Source organism: Rhinolophus hipposideros (genome assembly GCF_964194185.1).
Source record: "Rhinolophus hipposideros genome assembly, chromosome: 3".
NCBI classification, from domain to species: Eukaryota; Metazoa; Chordata; class Mammalia; order Chiroptera; family Rhinolophidae; genus Rhinolophus; species Rhinolophus hipposideros.
This window is the reverse complement of record NC_138049.1, coordinates 8,562,785-8,583,482: the sequence shown is the minus strand read 5'-3', so window position 1 is coordinate 8,583,482 and position 20,698 is coordinate 8,562,785. Positions and strand designations below refer to the sequence as shown.

Here is a 20,698-nt window from a genome sequence, read left to right as displayed (position 1 = left end):
ATGGATCTGGAGGGGAGGAGGAGCAGTCAGAACGCGTCAGTGTGGGTAGTGTGAGAGGGCCAGCAGTGGAGCCGCAGGGATGGAATTCCACGCTGAGATTTTGTCTCTTTAGTGGACAGAATCTTCTATTTCTCATTTCCAAGGGCTACTTGACTTTTTCTCCAGGCAGACTATAAGAGCAGTGTTTTGGGGTAAGGACTAAGAGATTTTTGCCCGGTAGTATGAATTGATTTTAATCAGAATAACAGAACTTTATCTATCTATCTATCTATCTGTCTGTCTATGAGCTGTGACAATTAAGTTTGCGAACTAGTTGCAACGATGTTGCTAACCTTTTTGATATCAGAGGGATTATTCATTATGAATTTGTACCAACTGGACAAACAGTTAACCAAGTTTACTATCTTGAAGTGCTGTAAAGCTGCGTGAAAAAGTTAGATGACCTGAACTTTACGTCAACAATTCATGGCTCTTGCATCACGACAATGCACCAGCTCACACGGCACTGTCTGGGAGGGAGTTTTTAGCCCGTAAACAAATAAGTGTAATGGAACATCCTCCCTACTCACCTGATCTGGCCCCCAATGACTTCTTTCTTTACCCGAAGATAAAGGAAATATTGGAAGAAAGACATTTTTATGACATTCAGGGCATCAAGGGTAATATGATGACAGCTCTGATGGCCATTCCAGAAAAAAAGTTCCAAAATTGCTTTGAAGGGTGGACTAGATACTGGCATTGGTGCACAGCTTCCCAAGGGGAGAACCTGGAAGGTGACCGTAGTGATATTCAGCAGTGAGGTATGCAGCACTTTTTCTAGGATGAGTTTGCAAATTTAATTGTCAGACCTTGTATCTATCGATAAAGTTTTGCTGTATATTGACAAAGGAAGAGGTGTGATTTCCATTAAGATGTTAAAAATATTGACAATTCCAAAGACCCCAGGGACCCTGGGATGGGGGACCCTGGAATGTCTAGGCCTCCGTGCCAGGTTTTGGAGAGGTTCCTCCACGTTTCCTGCCCGCTGCCCTGCTTTCCAAGCTGTGACTCTGTGTCTGAATCTGTCCAGAGGGGGTGCTTTTTTCTGTTCCAATTTACTGGAAGGCACAGTGTGGGCTGGAGGGTGCCCTGGAGAAAGTCTACTGGTAAAGGCTTTTTTCTAACTTGTGTAGTAATAAAATTTTCATCCAACTGCGGAACTGATGTTTGTACCCCTACAGCATAGGAACAAATTACGTAAGAGCACATATATGAAGTGAGAAATTATAAGGAAATAGCGTTGCCTGCCTAGGAATAGCTCCAGACCACAGAGGGGGTTTTGAGGGTGTGTATCTGACTTCAGCAGCACCCTTCCGCTCTAGATTTTTGCTTGTTTGCTGTTAGGAAAATGAGGTGACTGAGATCTTAGTAGAATTTTGTCGTAAGAGAGAAAACAGACCCAGAAGCAAGACTTGAGGAGTGGTTCTATAAGAAAAGTCGGTGAGCTTTCGAGGATGAACTTTGTGGCGTTAGTTGAGTCACCACCTTTCTGCTGGGCCCCCTAGGAGAGTGCTCCATTCTGTGGCTTCTGTTTTCTCCCCTCCTGAGCACTCTCAAGTCTTTTGGGTGAGATGATAAGATTTTACACTTAGAAAATCCAGGAGTATCCATGAATGCAGTGATACCATGTCTGACATATGTTTGTCAGTACTCCAGGAGCTAGACGGACACACACACACACACACACACACACACACACACACAGCAGGGAGGGGAGGATAAGTGAAATAAGATTGGGGAAATGCTAATATCTGTTGGAGCTAGGTGATAGGTATGTGGTGGGCCATTAGACTTAGCAAATTAATAAGGTGGCTGCTTTACAAGCTAAATAGATAAAACTTGGTAGCTTTCCCATTTACCATCATTAGTCAATCAGAGTATGGAATGAGAAACAAAGATTCCACTCCCAGTGACTACAGTTTCTGGGAATAAACACAATAAAATTCATAAGGCCTAAAAGAAGAAAGCTATAAAACTTTACTGAAACACCAATGAAAAAGTATACCATATTCTTGGGATAGGGACATCAATATGTACAGATGTTAAGTTAGTTCTTCTCCAATTAATCTATAAATGCACGTATCTGAGTAAAATCCAATTAAATTCCAATCCACAGGAATTTGATATTAAACTTTATATTTATTAAATATAAAATCGGACTGATTTTAAAGTCTATCTGGGACACCCCCCATATTTAAACCTATTCTTATCGTAAGCCTCCATTTTGGTCAGTGGCACCCAAATATGGGTGGGGCAAACATTCAGGACAAAGACCTCAAAGCCCGTCCGCTCCTGCTCACCCCTCCACCCCGTCCAATCCTCCAGCAGGCCCAGACCACTCCACCTCCAAAATATAACCCACCAGTTCTCCTGTTGAAGCTGCTACAGCGTGAATCCAACCAGTAGCCTCTCTCACTTGGACTGGCAGTTGCTGCCTGACAAGCCTCCCCCTTCCACTCCCGGGGTCCCCCTAGTCCCCACACAGCATCCTGATCAAGCAAGCCTGCACGGCCTGTGTTCTCTGCCTGGGCTGTCTCCAGCCTCGTCTCCCTGGGTTCATTCGCCTCGATGATCCTGACGGGGTCTGGCCACAGCATGTGCGTACTTGCTCTGCCCTCTGCCCTCTGCCCGGCCGCCTCTCCCAGTGACTTGGGTGGGACTTTCCTGACCACCCTAGCATTACTAGCCCACGGTGACTTTACATCTTAATTAGGTCTCTGTTCTGGCGTCTGTTTTCTTATCTTCATTGCACTTATCACTGAACTCACCTTATTTATTTGCTTGCATCTCCTGTTGGTGAGACTGCAAGCTCCTTGGAGCAGGATGCTGTGGGTGGCATTGCGTCCCCCCTAAAGATACATTCAAGTCCTAACCCCTGCTAACTGAATGTGACCTTGTTTGGAAATAGGGTCTTTGCAGACGTAATTAAGATGTAAAGTAAGATGAGGTTGTAGTGAAGTAGGGTGGGCTCTTAATTCACCAGGACTTGTGTCTTTACAAGAAGAGGCAACATAGACAGACACGCACGGAGGTAGAGCCCTGTGAACACACAGACACAGAAGGAACAGGGCGGTGTGAAGACAGAGGCAGGGACTGGAGTGCTGCTGCCACCAGCCAAGGACCGCCTGGGCCCCAGCAGCTGGAGGCCAGGAAGGCTCCTCCCGCCGCACATGCAGAGGAAGCGCGGCCCTGCCACACCTGGGTTCTGGACTTCCGGCCTCCAGAACCGGGAGAGAATAAATTGCCGTTGGTTTAACCCCCTAGGTTGTGGTGCTTTGGTACAGCAGCCCTAGGAAACTAGTATGGGAGCGTCGGTCTTGTTCAGCACGGCCTTCTCAACACGTCTGGTGTGAGGAGAGGCTCCGGAAATACTGCTGAATGATGTAGGATTGGCAAAAGTAGCCAGGAAGATTTTGAAGAAGATCAGTGAGGACACACTGGATCTACCAGATAGTAAAACATACTGTAAAGCCCTAACAATGGTACTGTAGGCAAAAGATCAATAGAATAAAGACGAGGGAGCACAGCAGACTCAGGAGAGTAATTTAGTCTATTATACAGGGGACCGTTTAAGTCAGGCAGGAAAAGGGGGATCCGGTCAGTGGTGTTGGTGCCCTTGACCAGAGCAGTGCCTCATGGGGTCTGCCTTCATTCAACCGGACACCCAGACCTGGTCCCCTTGGCTCGCTGGTCGGAAAGGAGAAGGGCGGAGACTGGGCCCACCTGCCCCACGGTGCCAGCTGTCCCTCGTCCAGGGGAGTGAGTGCTCTTTGCAGCAGTTGAGGCAGGTGATTGCTCAGCAGTCTTCTGTTGGTAACTAGCTTCTTCCCCGGCTTAAAGCCTCGTGCCCACAGGAGCCCGCATCCCTTACAAAACCCCCAAAGTATAGGTTCCGGGGTTCACCCAGGGGCATGCCCAGTTCCAAGAGCTGTCATACTCAAGGGAGCCTCAAGCCCAGTGTCCCCATCAGGAGTTTATCGTTCATTTACGGTACTTCCCTATTCAGAAGCAATTTGCCAGTTGAAGTCATTTTCACCGGAAGTCAGTCGTGTTATGTAGTAACATAGTTGACATTTTACCTTTATGAACCAGAGAACCAGAGCTAGAGAGTTAAACAAATGTCAAATTCTCATACGGAAGGGAAAGGTTTTGTTAAACCCATGTAGAATCTAATTAAATTAGAGCGTGCATTAGAGCATATATTAGAATAAATTCCGGAGGTATTTAAGAGTTAAGAGTAGAGAAATCCAACTTATAAAGTATTAGAAGAAAATAATAGGAGAAGCTTCCACAGTTTATGGTATGAAAAGCCTTCCTCAGTAAAGCATAAAACTCAGAAGTGATAAAGATGAAATGCCTGGCAGATTTAAGAAATGTTTTTTTATTAGTTTCAGATGTACAAAACAATGTACTAGTTAGACATTTACACCCCTCACAAAGTGAGAACCCCGCCCCCAATCTACAACCCCTCTGACATTGTACATGCTGTTATAATTCCATTAGCTCTATTCCCTATGCTGTACTCCACCTCCCATGACCATATATATATTGTAGTTGGCATTCAGTATTGTTCAGCTTCAGCTTCAGGTGTACAGTGAAGTGATCAGGCATCTGCATCATCCCTGAGGTGGTCTCCCTAATGAGACAAGTGTCCATCGGATACCCTACAAAATCTTTACAACATTAAAGAAATATTTTAATTGAAGTATAACATATGTAGAAAAATGAAGTGTACAGCTAAGTGTACAGCTGCATGAATTTTCACGAAGTGAAGGTACCCTCATAACCCGTGCAAAGATGTGGGAGCAGCACTGAGGGCCCCCTCAGGCCCCCTTTCCTCCTCCACCCCGTGTCAGACTGGTAGATTTGACTACATAAAAATTTAAAACCCCGGAATATCACCGTAAATGTAGCTAAAAGACAAGCAACAGCCTGAAAGGAAACTGTGCACAACCCTTTGCAACATATAAAGGGGCCGAAGATCGATCACCATCGTATATAAAAGAGCAACCTATAGATCACGAAGAAGGGCAAAGAGTTCAACAGAAAAATTGGCAAAGGATAGACTAAGTATTCTCAAAAGGAAAAGCGCAAATGGCCACGCCACGACTCTGGCGCCAGCACTGCCGGCTCTGCCTCGTCCGTGTGGGCCGGCTGAGTGCTGATTCTTCACAAGCCCCCCTTTTTCTTGCCTCCCTCCTGTGATTGATGCCTGGTGGTCCCGGGTGACAGACAGGGCACTCCCTGAGCCTCAGCCCTCCCTCCTGGCCCCTTACATCTGTGCTTCTCCCCTTTCCCAGGAGACATGTGGGAATGCCCTGGCTCTCTGGGCAGCCCCACAGGCTTCCAGATGAGCCCAGATTTGCCTTGCCCTCTAGGGGACACACCTGCTCGGGGTCCCGCCCAGCCCAGCTTAGTGCTGAGAACGTCAGGGCATGGTCAGGGGCTTGAGGCATGAACCACAGCTGCGGCAGGACATAGGAGGGGTCACCATAGCCAGTGTTTGGGCAGGCAGTAGGTATGGCATTGTATATGAAAAGGCCCTGGTTGGAGGGACAAAATGGGCCCCCTAGGCGGAGTGTGGGACAGGCATCAGAGGCAGCAATGTGTTCATTCTGTAAAGGCAAGAATGAACTCTTCCCTAGAAAGAGGCTACTGCAGCCAAAGGATTTCATGGGCAGATGTCGGGGAGACTGGACACGGTCCCCCGTGGAGCAGCTCCAGGTAGCCCGGGAAAGACTGGGGGCCCTGCAGCAAATGCGGGATGCTTGCTTGCTCAGCCCAAGTGTGGATGACACATTGACACCTCAGGGTGGACGTGTCCCTGGGGATGCAGTGGGGGACTCCCTGCTATGAAGTGTTTGAGACCCGCAGCCCAGGTTCTGACCAGCCCCCACGCTCTTCTGTGTCCAAGGCTGGACCTATTCCTGGGAAGCCTCTGGCTGGGTGGGCAATGGGAGGAGGCAGTTTCCAAATTAATGAAATGCAGGTAATAGGGTCACCTGAGAAGGTTTTTCTGCCCTTTTATAAAAATCATGTGAATACCAACTCCCCCATGTTGGGTGGGGCCCCTGTGAGTAAACAGGCTTGTTGAATTAATAGACCTGTGTGGAAAAACAGGCCAAACTCGTCACAATATATGCCCCCAAGTATTGCTTAGGCGTGGGGGTGTGAATAACGAAGCGTCAGCCACGTGCCTGCTCCAAGTTGCCCTTCTCTCACCTTTCCTGGACTTGTGTGCCAGTGTCACACCTGGAGTTCAGCTTCAAGCCGCCTTCCCTACTTGCCTTTGCCCCCCGGAGTCCCGCAGAAGCCCTGCAGGGGTTCTGCAGCCTACAAGACCTCTAGTCTGCGGACGGCTGACCCAGCTTCACTCCCCTCGTGCTTGGCCCCTGCTCGTCTTGCTAAGGTTCCAATCCACGGTGATGGCTGCTCTCGGCACAGTCGCCACGCTTTAAACCACACTCTCTCCGTCATACCTGCCAGGCAAACTCCCCAACTCTGAATAAGCCCGTATCCCCTCCTCCTTGTGCCTACACGCGTCTCTGAGTGGCTGCAGGACAACACAAGGATAGTGGCTTGTCTGCTGTGACCTCATAAAGGGTTTCCAAGACGACTGTTTCACATCTTCTCAAGCCTTTAGCGCCTTGTCCTGGTCAGCTAATGATTTTGCTTCCTATGTCACTGAGAAGATAAAAGCAAATGAAGACAACTATCAGCAGCCCCATCACCTCATCTGCTTGCCCCGTGCTGGGGGGCCCCACCTTCCCTCCATCATAGGGCTCCTACCATTCCACCTTTCTGCCGGCTCCTGTTCCCTCTCCCCTTGGAAGACTTTGCACAGTTTCCCCCTTTACTTCCTTGCTAGGTCATTCCCACCATTACACTAACAGACTATTGTATGTCATGTTAAGAAACCCTCTCTGAACCCCAATCCCCACTTTCTTTCCCTGTGTCCCCCATAAGAAGGGATCGTCCACGCACGCGATCGCCACTCTCCCTTCTGCCTGCTCTGCCTTGATGCAGTTCCAGCCAGACTTTGGTCCTCGCCGCTCCCAGGAAGCTTTTCAGCTGTCCCCAGAGCCGTCCGCCTTGCCAGCCCCGTCTCAGGCCTGAATTGTGTCCCTCAGCGTCACCTCATCCCTGAAGTAATGCGTCTTCTGGTGGTGCTCCCGCCTCGCTGCCGTTTCTCCAGTACCCAGAACAACCCCGGCGGCACACAGGAGGCACCTGCAATCCTTGTCGAGTGATGGAGTTGCCCGCCGCTCCCTTCCTGCATCTCATGTAGCATAAAAAGACATGTATGAATCACACTGTGTGGCTTCTGAAGGGGTCTGTGTGTGTGCGCACACGTGCACATGCGCATGTATGGAAATAGGCCTTCTTTGCAAGGGAGGAGGCCCTGAGATGAGGTCCTAGCAGGACCGGGCAGGGCTTTCACGTGGAGGACAATCTGAGTAAGGAAGAACGGGGAGAAGGACCAAGGAACTGGCTTGGCTGGTTAGTTAGTGAAGAAACTGGAAAAGTAGGCCCAGGCTGTGGACCTAGTTTGTTAGTCACAGGAAGAAAACCTGTTGAAGGGCTTGTTGTACGAGGAAGTGACACAATCGGCCTCGCTCCAGCAGGAGTCCCCCGGGGGAGGGGTAGAGACCAAAGGCGCAGGAGTGAGGTCTGTGGTCCGGCCATGGGCACCGCCCAGAAACACCTGTGTCCCCCAGGTTTAAAGAGAACGTGCACATTTGGAGAGAATGGGTATTTTTATGCTTCATTCTCACTCCCTGTTGGGTGGGAGGGCCACCCCATGCTGTGCCGTCCTATGAGGTGAGGAAAGCCGGTCAGGGCTTTCCCTGTCCCTGGCTCTGTCAGAAGCACATTCAACACTGTCTCAGTATTTTTTTAAGGCCTGCATTCCCTCTTTTTAAGGAAAAAAAAGAAGACTCAACTCTAAAGGCTCCGTGTCCAGCTCTGCACGCAAGCCCTCTTGTCCAAGGAGTGGGCCGTCTCCTGTGGCCTTAGTAACCTCAGCCCCAGCTGACCTCGGGAGGGGCGTGGAGGGGCCCGCCCCTGCCCGCAGATGTTTTTCCAGCTGTGGCCGCAGGAGAGGATGGATGTTCTTCTTTCCTAGGGCTGGGTTGTGCACAGCAGCACAGCCTGGTGGGAGGCAATGCATTTGCTCGGTAATGAGTTTCTGAGCCCCCCCTCGCCACTGGCTCTTCTGTGTGGTCTGGGTGTCTTGGTGAGGGAAGGTGGCGGTGAGGAAAGTTTCTCAGCGGGCTGACGTGTCTGCCTGCTTGGCCTTTGTCGTGGCTCCGCGGCTTCTGTTTCAGTCTGATGTTTTGATTTCCACTGTGCTTAGCAACCCTCTTACCGCCTCTGTCCGCCCTCGGAAAACCATTGTCTTTCTGAAGAGCTGCTTTTGCTCCAAACTGATAACTCTGGAAGGAACAGCGACAAGCCAGTCTGAGCTGAGCTCAGAATGAGCACACGCAGAGGCAGTGACCTTGATCTCGATGATTCTAGCCTCTTGAGACCCTGAAATACAAGAGGCTGGTTTAATATCACACACAGGAATGCAGCCACAAATGGGACCTCAGGCTTGGGCTGCCTGCGTTGTTAACTTGACCTACTTGCTTTTCTGACCTGTGAGCTGGGCTTTGCTGGAATTTCCTTATGGCATGTTATTGTGGAAAATATGAGAGAATGAGGCACATGTGGTTGGTCTGAGTATTGAGTATTGATCTGGGCTGGCTGTTTGCCGCTCGGGAGCACGGCCTGCTTGGCCTGGGTTTAAGAAGCAGACTGCCACTCCCTCTGAGACCAGCCCCAGCCTGAAGAAGTCTGACGACAGAGCTCTGAGCTGGGAACCAGAATCCATGGCCAAGTTTGCTCTGCGTGAGACAAGCCACCGTTTTCCCCGCAGGCTTCTCAAGTGGGGGCTGGTTCTCTTCCATTCCACCTGGCCAACAGGACCGCAGGTGGGATGTGTGACCCCTGAGCTCCTCTCTGTCCCCTCCAGATGCTCTCCTTCCCTCCTCTGGAAAAGCACTCAGCTTTGAATCTCATGCACAGCACCCACCAGCAGGTCTCCCTAGGCTTGTCTAAATGTCCAAAGTGCCAACACCCCACTCGGGTCCAGGACAGGGGCCACAGCCCACGTCCTCTAGACATGTCCTCACAGCACAGCAGCCCTGGGCGTCCACCCGGCCGTCGGGAGAGCCCCAGGCCTGGCTCCCTCACCCGGCATGGATGCTGGGGCTGCCCCCCGGGAAGTGTCAGGGCACTGAACTTCCAGGGCTCTCAAAGGACAGTCTCCACACGCCCCCGCGCTGTGACCATTCTCCTGTGGTTCCTCTCAGTCCAGCTCCTTCCACCAGTTGGGTCTGCTTTTATCACAAGCATGTTGTCTAGTAACACGGACAACGTTTATCAGGTTACCAGGGAAACAGGGCTAGAAAGTGAAGCCAAGGTTAATTCTCTAGCAGGCTCTGTTAATCCTCTGCCCACACACACCGAGGGACCCCGTCCCCCACTACCCTTCCCTGAACTTGCCTGGCTCCTGGGCGGTGTTACCTCCTTCCCCTGTCGGCCTCTCTGTGTTGAGTCCTGCCCTCACTCTTGGTACCTTCAGTCACAGTGATGGTCCTTCCGACGGCCTTGGCCTTCAGGACCCTGACCTCCCCTCCTCCAAGGACTGTGTCCTTCACGCTGGCTTGGACACTCCCTCCCTTGCGTGGTCCTACTCACTTGGTGAATCCACTGGTTAGATCCTTTGTTCTCGCCTGTACCTGCCTCTGTGCAGCTGGAAGTTTCTGGAGAGGGCCACTCCCACGCTGACCAGTCTCACTGTCACTTCCTGATCCTTAAGTCTTGGGTGGCAGGCCCTTCAATCACTTCTGTATTCTGTTCACTCTCCCACCATCCTAGACACCTTCCCTTGTCTCATTCTGCTAGCTTCTCCACTTCCTCCTCCATCTTAGCTGATGGGTTACTTCTCGTGTGCTGAGAAGATGGACACAATCAGGAGAGAATTGCCACACGCTACCTGCACCCCCATTACCGGCCCCCCCATCTGCCACACATGTTGCCCTGCCCCCCATCAGCCATGGACGGGCTGTCTGTGTTTGAGGACGGCCCCACTCCTGTCAGGTGCCGCTGACCTAGCGAGGGGCCCGACCCACAGCTGCCCGCCCTCTCCTACCGGTATTTACCTCTCCAAGAACATTTCTACCACAGCACACAGTGGTGCTAACCCCGCCCCCATCCTAGAGAAATCTTTTGGCCCCACTTTCCTCTCAGTCTCCTCATGCAAACACACACACACACACACACACTCACACACTCACACTCAGAACGTCCTCAAAAAATTGTCTCTACTCACTGTCTCCATTCTCTCTCTCTTTCCTCATTACGGGTTTGCCCCTCAACTTTACTGAACCTGCTGTTCCGTGGCCCGAGTGCCTAACTGAACGACGAGTGCTCACTTTGTCACCAACATAGAGCGGCATCTGACTTCGCTGACCCCTCTTGCCTCCTTGAAACACTCTGTCCTCCCGCTTCCAGGACACCACACGTGTCTGGTGCTCCCGATATCTTTCTGGCCATTTTTCTGCAGTCTCCCTGACCTTTAAACACCCTGTCTCCTACCCTCCCTCCCCAGGTGATCTCCCCCAACCTCATGATTTGGAATACCTTCTGTTTGCTGGGGACGCCCCACTTTGTATCTTCGGCCGGACGACTGCTGGACTCCTTGACTTCCCACCTGGGTGCCCGCAGGCACAAGGCTGGCTTGTCCGGCCTGAGCTCCTGAGGCTCCACCCAGACCTGTCCCGTCAGCCTTCACCATCAGGGGTCCCGGCCACACCATCGTGCAGTTGTTCAGGATACACACTTGGCATCAGCCTTGAACCCTGTCTGTCTTGACTTGAATCCCACAGCCAATCTGTCCACAAATCCTTCTGGTTCTGCTTTCAAAACACATTCCTTTTTGATGTTAAGGAATTATGGTTACGTTTTTTAGAGTTAAGTTTTTTTTAGATGTGATAATGGTATTGTAGTTACATTTTTTAAAAGAACCCTCATCTTTTAGAGATTCTTGCTGAAGTATTTATAGATGAAATGATATGAAGTCTGGGATTTACTCGGAATAGTCTAGGGTAGTGATTCTCACCGAGAGGACTCATTAAAACACGGATTTCTGGGTGTCAAGCCCAGAGTTTCTGATTCTGTAGGGCTGCTGTGGGGCCTGAGAGTTTGTATTTCTATCGCGGGTTGATACTGATTGTCTGAGAGCTGTACTCTGAGACCCACTGACCTCAGGTGTAGGAGACAGGTCGGGGGATAGATGAAACACGGCGGGGCATGAGCCGATAGCAGTTGGTACTGTGGGGTTACTACGTGGTAATGTGGGAACATAGGGTTTGTTATACTTACTCTACTTTGCTTAGGAAATTTCCATAATAAAAAAGTGCGTGTGTGTGTGTGTATGTGTGTGTGTGTGTGTGTGTGTCCAGAATTTGACTGTCTCTCAGAGCCTCCACTGCTACCACCATGACCCAGCATCATCTCTTGCCTGGATCACTGTAGTACCTCCTAACCGGTCTCCTTCCCTTTTCCCCTCTGTTCTCAAGAGAGCAGCCAGAATGACCCTCAAAACCCTGCAAGGACTCCCTCTCACTCGGAGTGAAATCCCAAGTCTTTTTATGAACTAGAAAGTTCTTTATAATGTGTCCCCCACTCCGATTCCTCTGCCAGACACGCTGATCTTCTCTCTGGTCCTTGAATATGCCAGGAATGCTTCTGCCTCAGGACCTTTGCACATGCTCTTTGGGGCCTACAATGCTCCCAATCCTTCACTTAGCCATCTCTCTCACTTCCTTCAGGTCTGCATTCTCAAGTCACCTTGCAACACTATATACAATTTCACACCGCGCACGCGCACGCACGCACGCGCGCGCACACACACACACACACACACACACACACTTCACGCCCCTCTTCTTTGCTCCCCTTTTCTCCTTAGCTCATATCATTGTCTATATTGTGTCTGCTGATCTTGTCTGTCCGCTCTGGTGGGAAACTTGCACGATCCCTGGCACCAAATAGGCCCTGCCAGTTCGCTGCCGTTGTGGATGTGTCTTGGCAGCGCCACTGCCTCCAGCTGCCCCCACTGCCGGGGTGGCCTTCATTGTCATCACTCATCTACTCATGACACGCGGCTCTTCTCAGCCCCGGTGCAGAGCCTGCCTCGGCTGACTGTCAGGTGCCCATTCACAGACTGAATGGCTGCGTCCCAGAGCAAGAGGTGGGCGAGGAAGAGGGTGGGCAAGTAGAGGAGAGGACGTTCCTTAAACACGCTGGATGGTCACGGCCAATGGGAGGGGAAGCAAAAACATCCTCCCAGGGAAAAACCTACAGGAAATGCAACTACAGTGTGGAAGACGGGAGTATTCTATTTTCGAGAGATTAAGTAGAAAGCACAGAAGTTGCAAGTGGGCAGGCCAAATCCAGTCTGCAGAGGTGTGTGTTCTGCCCACACACTGCTTAAAATAAATCTAGATTGGTTGTCAACACTTAAAAATCAGGACTGTCCTATTTCTCTTGAAAAACTGGCGACCCGCTGGCACGAGGCCGGATGCCCCTTTGGAACTGACCACTGCCCTGTTAGAAGGGGTGCGTGTCCTCTGGTCGCCCACGGCCCCTTCCAGCAGCTTCATTCATTCCTTACCTGCCTGATGCTCGTAGTGATTTGATTTGTGAGCTCTCTTTTGAAGAGCAAAATGGATTTTTTTTCTTCCTTCGAACCTACTTGGGGAAATACAGTTCTCCAGGGCAAGCAAGTTATTGGGGCCGTCCAGTGACTTTGGCCAGGCCTCTGGGAATGTGGGGGTGGGGTGGGACCGGGGTGGGGGGTGCCCTGTGCCGTGGTAGGTCAGGGAAGCACGTGGAGAAAAGAAATAAGCTTACTGGAGAGAGGGTTTGCAGGGCAGGCTGGGCTTTAGAAGGACTGGCTCCCCGGGTGAAAGGATTCACAAGTGTTATGGGCTCACTTGTGTTCTCCAGAATCATATGTTGAAGTCCCCACTCCCAGGACCTCGGAATATGACCTTATTTGGAAATAGATTTCATTGCAATGTCATTAGTGGAGGTGAGTTCAGGCTGGAACAGGGTGGGCCCCAACCCAATATGACAGGGGTCCTTATAAGAGGAGAGAGACACAGACACAGGGAGAAGGCAGCCGTGCGATGATGGGGGCAGACGTTGCAGTGATGCGACTATAAGCCAAGGGTCGCTGGCCACCAGCATGGGCTGGGACGGGGCAGGGAAGGCCGAGAGCCGGGCCCTGCCCACCCCTGGCTGTCAGGTGCGTACAACTGTGAGGTGACCCCGCCTGTTGTTCTGAGTCCCCTGGCTTATTTCCGGGTCATCTGTTTGTGGTAGAAGAGCTCACCAGCTCACACAGCCACTAAGAATCGTGCCTTGCTGTGAGTTGTCACATAGTCAGGCAGAAAGATGTTTATATTAGGGAGTCGATAATTTGCAGGATTAGAATGGGACAGGGGGGCCCTGTGGTGTGGTGCTGGTTTGTTTGTAAAATAGGAAGATCAGAAGTCGTGTGTGCGTGTGTGTGTGTGTGTGTGTGTGTGATTTTCCCACTGACGTCATGTGCACTCTTGTCATCTGTGACCCAGCAGGACAAGGGGCCCGTGTGTTCCCACAGTTTCTCCTTGTGGTCACGTTTCCACCTCTGAAGTGTGGCTTTGACCACATCACTTTGCTGAGAAGTTTCCTCCTGTTCTGTTTGCGCAGGATTATTCCCAGACGTGAATGAATGTACAAAGACCTCCTTGTTTTACAGTTAACACGCTGAGACCGGATGACACTAAGGCTTCAGGGTTCTTTCGGGAGACTTTGTAAACCTCCAAGGGTTGAAATATAGACATAGATAGATATTTGTGTTAGAATTGTTCTCTTGCATGGATCCACGTGTGCCCTGAGCTGAGGCCAGGCGCTGTCCGTTTCCCGCTCCCAGCTCTGTCCACCACAGCACCTGTGGACCAGGAGACTCCACCTTGGGCCACTCCCATGCCTGCAGGGGGGCACTGACTTCCATGGGTGAGCCTGGGCTTCCACAGGATTACCCGTCCTCGCAGGGAGCAGGCCGTTTCCAGGAGGACTCTGCAGGCACCTGACCCCGGGCCCATTCCTGATCAGGGGGCTGGCCGCCTCTGCACAGGGTGTTCTGCACCTCACCTTGGAGCAGACGCAAGGACCGCACAGAATGTCTCGTCCCCCTGACCGCTCAGCATTGTGGGACCAGGAGACTCGTGGGGTCACAAAAGGGCATTGTACCCGTCTGTGGGCCCCGAAGACGTCCACGTCCTAGTCCCCAGTTCCTGTGAAAGTTACCTCACAGTGTCAGCCTTCCGCTGTCAGCCCAGATCAACAGCCCTTGTGCTAAATGCATTTAGTTGAGGCTGAGGACCGCCTTCCTGCTAGGTCTCCCTCATGGCACTAGCTAGGTCCTTACTTGAGGATTCACCCATGGTTATATTTTGTTCTGTGCGTTTGGAAACATTCTTCTGAGAAGGGTGGCCAAAGGCCTGCCCTTGTAATAGCCAGCAGTATCCATGGCATCATTGTGAAGGTGGGGGCTCCCTGCTCCTAAGGGTCCTTCTCTCTGTCCGTTTTGCTTTCACCCCAGGCTATGTCTTGCCCTGGGTGTTGAGGGTACCTGCTGAAGTCCTGGGGTTGGCTGTACTCATGCAGTTTGCCTTGGGGTTCACTGTCCCCAGACCTAGGGCACCAGGCCTTCTGTTCAGCCTCCCTGTGTTAGCAGGTCCCTGGGAAAAGGTGGGCACTTGCACTGCAAAGCCTATGGTGGACAATACTTAGGAAGGAAGGTCCTCCACGGGGTAACGATGACTCATTCCGGTTTCTGGGCACGTGGATGGTGGTGCAGAGTGACAAGGCCAGGCCCAAGATACCAGCTCCCTGGTGCCTTGGGCGAGCCAGTGCCTTCCCACACCCTCTCCAGCCCCCAGGAAAGGGTTGGCGCTTTCAGAGAGCAAGCTTTTCGTGGGGAGGTCTGAATCTCTGCTGCTCGGTGATTTGCTGATGGTAAAACCTCCACACATATTACTGGGGGCTGAGCTATTGTCTCTGCGTTTTCTCTCTCAAGTGGGTGGGGAGCTGGTTGGAAGGCTGCGGAGAGAGAACTTCAAGGGGAGACTCAGGCTGATGTTGTGTGTGATGTGTTTCTCCCCCAGCTCCGGAAGAGAAGGAGGTCATTAGAGGCCAGTATGCAAAGCTCACTGACGCTTATGGATGTTTGGGGGAGCTCAGGTTAAAATCTGGTGAGTATCCCTTCCCACAGAACAGAAGCTGTTGGCTAGGCAGAGCCTCTCGTGTTAGTTTGGAAAGACTGCCAGATTTAGAGGTTTTATTTTAACTTCTGATCTTTGAAAATGTTTATTTTGCTGAGCCTGCGCCTCCGTGCGGAGAGGTGAAGGTGAGTGCAGCCTGGTTCTCACCTGTCTGTGCTACCTCCAGCCCTGGCTGCAAAGTAAGCTCACCTTCATTATTTGCCAACCAGGACCGGAGTTTTCCCAAAGTCAGTCTGGGGGGCGGGGGATCTGTCCAGGGGGTTGTTTTTCACTTACAAGGGATTTGTACTCTAGAAGGGGTGGATGCAGAGGTCCCAACCCCCCTGGACCGGCTGGGTCTATCTTGAGGTTGAGCAGTGGCGTTGGACGTTGTTGGCCAGGAAAGGAAAGCCACCAGGACCTGAGCAGCAGAGGTGGGGGGCAGGGAGAGGGAGGAAAGTGTGTTCACAAGATGGACCATGTAGTCTGACTCGTAAGGCAGCGAGCCTGTGGGAACGAGTGGGCATCCTTGCTCAGTATGAGACTCGGGGGGCCGAGTGGACAGCCCGGCCGCCAGTGGGAGTCGCAGCCTCCCGTGGGGCCAGCGAGTCACCTCTGCACTCTTGGACCTCATGGGAGCCCCGGTGCCCCTCTCGGTCTGCAGCCCCCGTGTCCTTCCATCTGTCTCAGCCACCTGATATATGTTGGTTCCACCCGGTGTCAGCAGTGCATTATGGGGCGAAGACCTGAGGCTAGTAACACTCCTGATTCTCTGTCCCCTGGGTCAGATGGGAAAGGCTGTGAGTTGACCAAATTCAGGCGTGATGGCTTTCCCAAGCCAGGCACGTCCATCTCCACATCTCCCTCTGCAGCTGTTGTCATGGATGGGGGACGTTTAAAGCTGGCAGAATAGCACGGGTGTTTGCCATCACTTTTCTGGGTCTTTCCTAGGATGATTGTTCCTGAACTTTGATGATGACATTAATCATTTCCAAACAGTGTTGAGGAAAAACACTCGCTACCCACATGACTAGATGCATTTATTAAATGTCTGTTTTGTGCCAAAGGCTACATAGTCATTACCCTAATCCTGCAAATAAACCAATGCAACTATATATCTTCCTTTGCTTTTACTGTGAAGGAAACAGACTCAGAGGGTTCAAGTAACTTGCCTAAAGTAAGAAGCTCAGCTAGAATTGAAATCTGGATCTAGCCGCCTCCAAATACTTGCTTTTTCCATGAAACTGCGCTGCCTGCCAAGGGTTTTCTGCAGGATTTTCCCCTGCAGTGATCTTTCTGGTTACAAAAAATTCCTGTGGCCCTTCTTGCCTCAGTAGTGATGAAGGTGAAGATGACAGCTAATGTTACATCGTGCTGTGTTTCATCTATTGTGTGGTACATTTTTTTACGTTGTAACTTCTAGGCACTCCAGATGTGTTATACAGTTGTTGATAACTTACAGTTATTAGGTTAGTGCAAAAGTAATAGTGGTTTAAAAGGTTAAAAATAATTGCAAAACCCACAATTACTTTTGCATTAGCCTAATGTAATGGGCAACGTTTTTCTTGTACATAAATTAATGATCCATCTTGTATCTGAGGGTCTCCTGGATTCAGTGCAGTACTGTAACTTGCCCAAGGGCCGGCAGCTGCCAAGTGGCACCCAGGTTTTAAACTTGTGCCTTCTGGCGCACCAGGGGCTGCTTTCAACTTCCAGGCTACTCTGTGCAGAAAGGGGCAGAAAGGCTGAGATGCCCAGGACAGGAAGGGCAGTCCCTTCCTCCACCCCAGGGGAAAGCATTTTTTCCTCTGATCTGAGGTCAGTTACAGGCAATCGGTCCTAACCAGGAAAAGTGGCAGCCCTCAGAGAAACATTGTCAGGGAGCCAGGGTGCCTGCAGGAGGGGGTTGGGGTGGGGGGGGGCGGTGGAGGGGTGTCAGGGGCCTGGGTGGGCCTCAGCAGGATCATCCCCGGGCAGGGAGTGTGGAGAGAGGTGACCAGCTCCTGCAGCTGCCCTGGGCGGGGCCCTCTTCCCTTCCTGCAGCCAGCGCCCACCCGCCTGCCCCTCCCCTGAGGAGGGAGTGAACAAACACAGCCTCTGGTGGCCACACAGGCCTAGCCGGAGGGGGAGGGCCGTGCCCTGGCCTAGAGGACTGCGGGGTCACCTGCCCCCAATTCTGATGTCCTCTGAATACCCCCAGCCTGCCTGCCAGAGGCACCCTCCAGGGTGGGCTGCGAAGGCCCTCTGAGTGTGGTCAGGATGACTTTGACTTTTGGAATGTCAGGATTGCTTGGCCTTTTCAACACATTTCTCAAAGTACATGGGAGTATCTGAAGGCTAGAAGGATTGGGCCTTACAATCAAGTTTTTCAGATCCCCTTTGGTTACGATGAGGAGTGTATGGGTTTGTTTTCTGAACAGTTGAGGGTGCTAGGCAGCACACCGCCGTAGTTTCAACTTCCAGTTGCCACCAAGATGACCCTCCTTAGTGGGGGGCGGGGTCCTCCCTTTTGACTTTTTTAGGCTGAGGATCTCTGTATAGAGAAAGAGACTTCCCCTCAGGCTCTCAACTTGGGCACGCTGTTCAGTTTCAATCTACCTAAGTGAAAATAGCCTTTTATTTAGAAATTCAGAAACATGCACAAAAATTGCATCAAAGCTTTATGTTAGGTTCCTAGGTTTTCATGGAGAGCTCAAAATCCCCCTTCCTCTTGGAATGCCAACAGGAAGGGGGTGGAGCCCCCATAATTAGCAGGGGAGTTGGGTTTCCCAGTGAGCACACAATATAAAGCAGAGAAAGTGAGAGTAGAGCAGTAAAAAGAATTTATCCCAATGATTATGGGGATTTAACTCACTTTTAACCTAAGCTTTCAAGGCCTCCCTGTTTCATAGCCTCAGGGGTTGAATAAATTGAGGTCTATTAATAAATTGTGTCTCCTGGACTTGTGCAGTGCGTGACCTGTGAAGCTGTACGTGACAGCCCTATGTATTTTCCACCAGACAACCCTCTTCGATTCTAGTTCCAGCTGCACAACAGACTGACGTTCTGCATCCGTTTAATCACTCTCTCTAGGGCTCTTTTCCCACTTGTAATACCAGAAAATTTGCCTCATCTCTATCTTACGTAGTTCTTAAGAGATTTAGATGAGAGAAGGAACAAGGGTGCTGAGTGGGAGGGGACTGGCCTGCAGAGGGGTCCCTCTGGGAGAACTGGGGTAAAGGGTACAGGCTGAGTCCCTGCGTGTCATTGACTCCTCGTGGGCGGTTCATGCACTCAGGCCAGCTGGGGGCTGACTTCTGTAGGCCGTCACTTCAGAATGGAAGTCTCTGGAGAGGGAAGTTGAACAGTCTTTTGAGATTCAGGTTATGCAGGATTCAGGTTATTCAAGACTCCAGCAAGTCTTGATATGGAGTGGCCTTCATTGGTCTTAGAATCATTTATTTTAATACATATAGCCAGTGGTGTGCTAGCAAATATTTGACATCCAGCTCTCTGCGGGGTGCAGGGAGGTGGGAGGAGCCCTGATGTGCAGTGTTTGCCAATTTCCATGGTGTAAATACTCCAACCCTGGCTGATTTCAGGCTACCAGTGCAGAGCTGCGGCACCGGGCTCCCATGAGCTGGGGTAAGCTGCCAGCACAGCGCAGCCACACCACTCTCATGTTCTAGGAAGGGAAGGTGAACGAGCCACTTGAGCTGGTGCCATGTGGTAATAGACTTCTGAGCTTGTTAGTATAGGGTGCGGGGTGGAGGTGGGGTTGGAGGGCTCAGGGATCCTCTGGCCAAAGCTCCTCGCTCCCCAGTGGGAAAGCCCCGAGTCCCTGAGTCCCTTGTTTACAGACTCCAGTATGAGAGCGTCCTATAGGAACAAAAGGATAGATAAGACGGTCTGTAGGCAGCCCAGGCTTGAGATTGCTACAAACCTAGCTGGGGGGTAGAACTCGGAGCCTGAGCAAACACAGAGAAAGACCAGCACAGGGGAAGTGGGGGGCCCGGCAGTGAGAACATACCCAACATTGTCCCTGAATAAACGGCATTGTGTCGGCCATGACTCACTGTGATCCCAGTGCCAGCCCTTGCCAGCCAGATGACAGATGGCCATAGTGAGATAAGACATGGCCCCATCACTGCCGGGCTCAGGGGAATAGGGCAGCCTGGACTTGGAGGTGGGTTCTGAAGCCGACCCTCCCGAGGGAAAGAATTTCTAAGGTGATATTGAGGTTGCGGACTTTTTGGTTTTTTAAATTGTGGTAAAATATACAGGAAGTAAAATTTAGCATTTTAGCCGTTTTTAAGTATATGATTCAGTGGCATTAAGTACATTCACACTTCTGTGCAACCGTCCGTCTCCAGAACTTTTTTCATCTTCCCGAACTGAAACTCTGTGCCCACTGAACTACTAGACATTCAGGAAGCAGCATTCTGTTCTCCTCTCTTCCTGTTCAGGCTGCAGGCGTTGTTGTCTGGACTGTGAGCCTCTGGAGGGAGGGTGTGTGTGTGTGTGTGTGTGTATGTATGCGCGCACACTACTGTATGAGTGAGAGAGGGGGAGACAGAGAGAGAGAGAGAGAGAGAGACCCCCCTTCAGGTTCTGCTGTGTGTTTTGGCCTGTGACCATTGTCTGCCTTCCCTGACACCTCACTTGAGTCTGGCCAGCAACCTCTGCCTGGGGTGTGGTCTTGCTTTGGCCAGAGCCCTAGAACCAGAGTGTCTGAGCTGGAAGGGACATGGAGACCCTCTGGTGCATGCCCCTCTGAGGCCCAGAACGGGCAGGAGTCCTGCCTGATCCCCCATAGGCCATTGCAGGTGTGCAGGACCCAGGGCCCTGTGTTCTGAGGCCAAGGCAAGTTGGAGCTTATCTTTGTGTTGCTGCTACAAGAGGCTTACTGCTTCCAAAGCCCTGGATCAGCCTCGACCGATGACTTCTGAGCACCTCCCCAGACCCAGATGACTTCTTGGCTATGAAAGAGCTGATCCTGCCTTACTGAAAACAAAGCCCAGGTCCTGTGTTCAAGTGGAGCATTAGAGGGGACTTCTCATGCCCCTGGGCAGGCGAGTCCCCATGGCCTCACTTTTATCCCCTAGAGATACCTTCTCTGTGGGGACCACAGGCTAACGTCACACTGCGTGGGCCAGGGGGGCAGTGACCCCCTTAACAGTCTGGTGCCAGGCTTGTTACCATAGGCAGAAAGAATACGGCTGCAGGGAGAGAGGGGGAGGAAGGGAAGAAGCAGGTAAGGGGACACAGAGGAGGGAGGAGATGAGATCATCCTTAAGAAAAAGTGCAGCTACCAGAAC

At 51.4% G+C, this 20,698-nt stretch overlaps 1 protein-coding gene across 5 annotated transcripts in view; it reads left to right on the top strand.

Annotated features, from left to right (window-relative positions):
- SYNJ2 (synaptojanin 2) overlaps positions 1 to 20,698 on the top strand; it is a 95,776-nt gene that overhangs the window by 9,934 nt on the left and 65,144 nt on the right. For 4 of the 5 annotated variants that reach the window (XM_081031197.1, XM_081031196.1, XM_081031200.1 and 1 more), the window contains exon 2: positions 15,306 to 15,392. In XM_081031197.1, coding sequence (XP_080887323.1) covers positions 15,306 to 15,392 — 87 coding nt within the window. Of the gene's footprint in view, positions 1 to 15,240; positions 15,393 to 20,698 lie in introns of those variants that run through there. The other variant, XM_081031201.1, reaches the window with a different exon arrangement.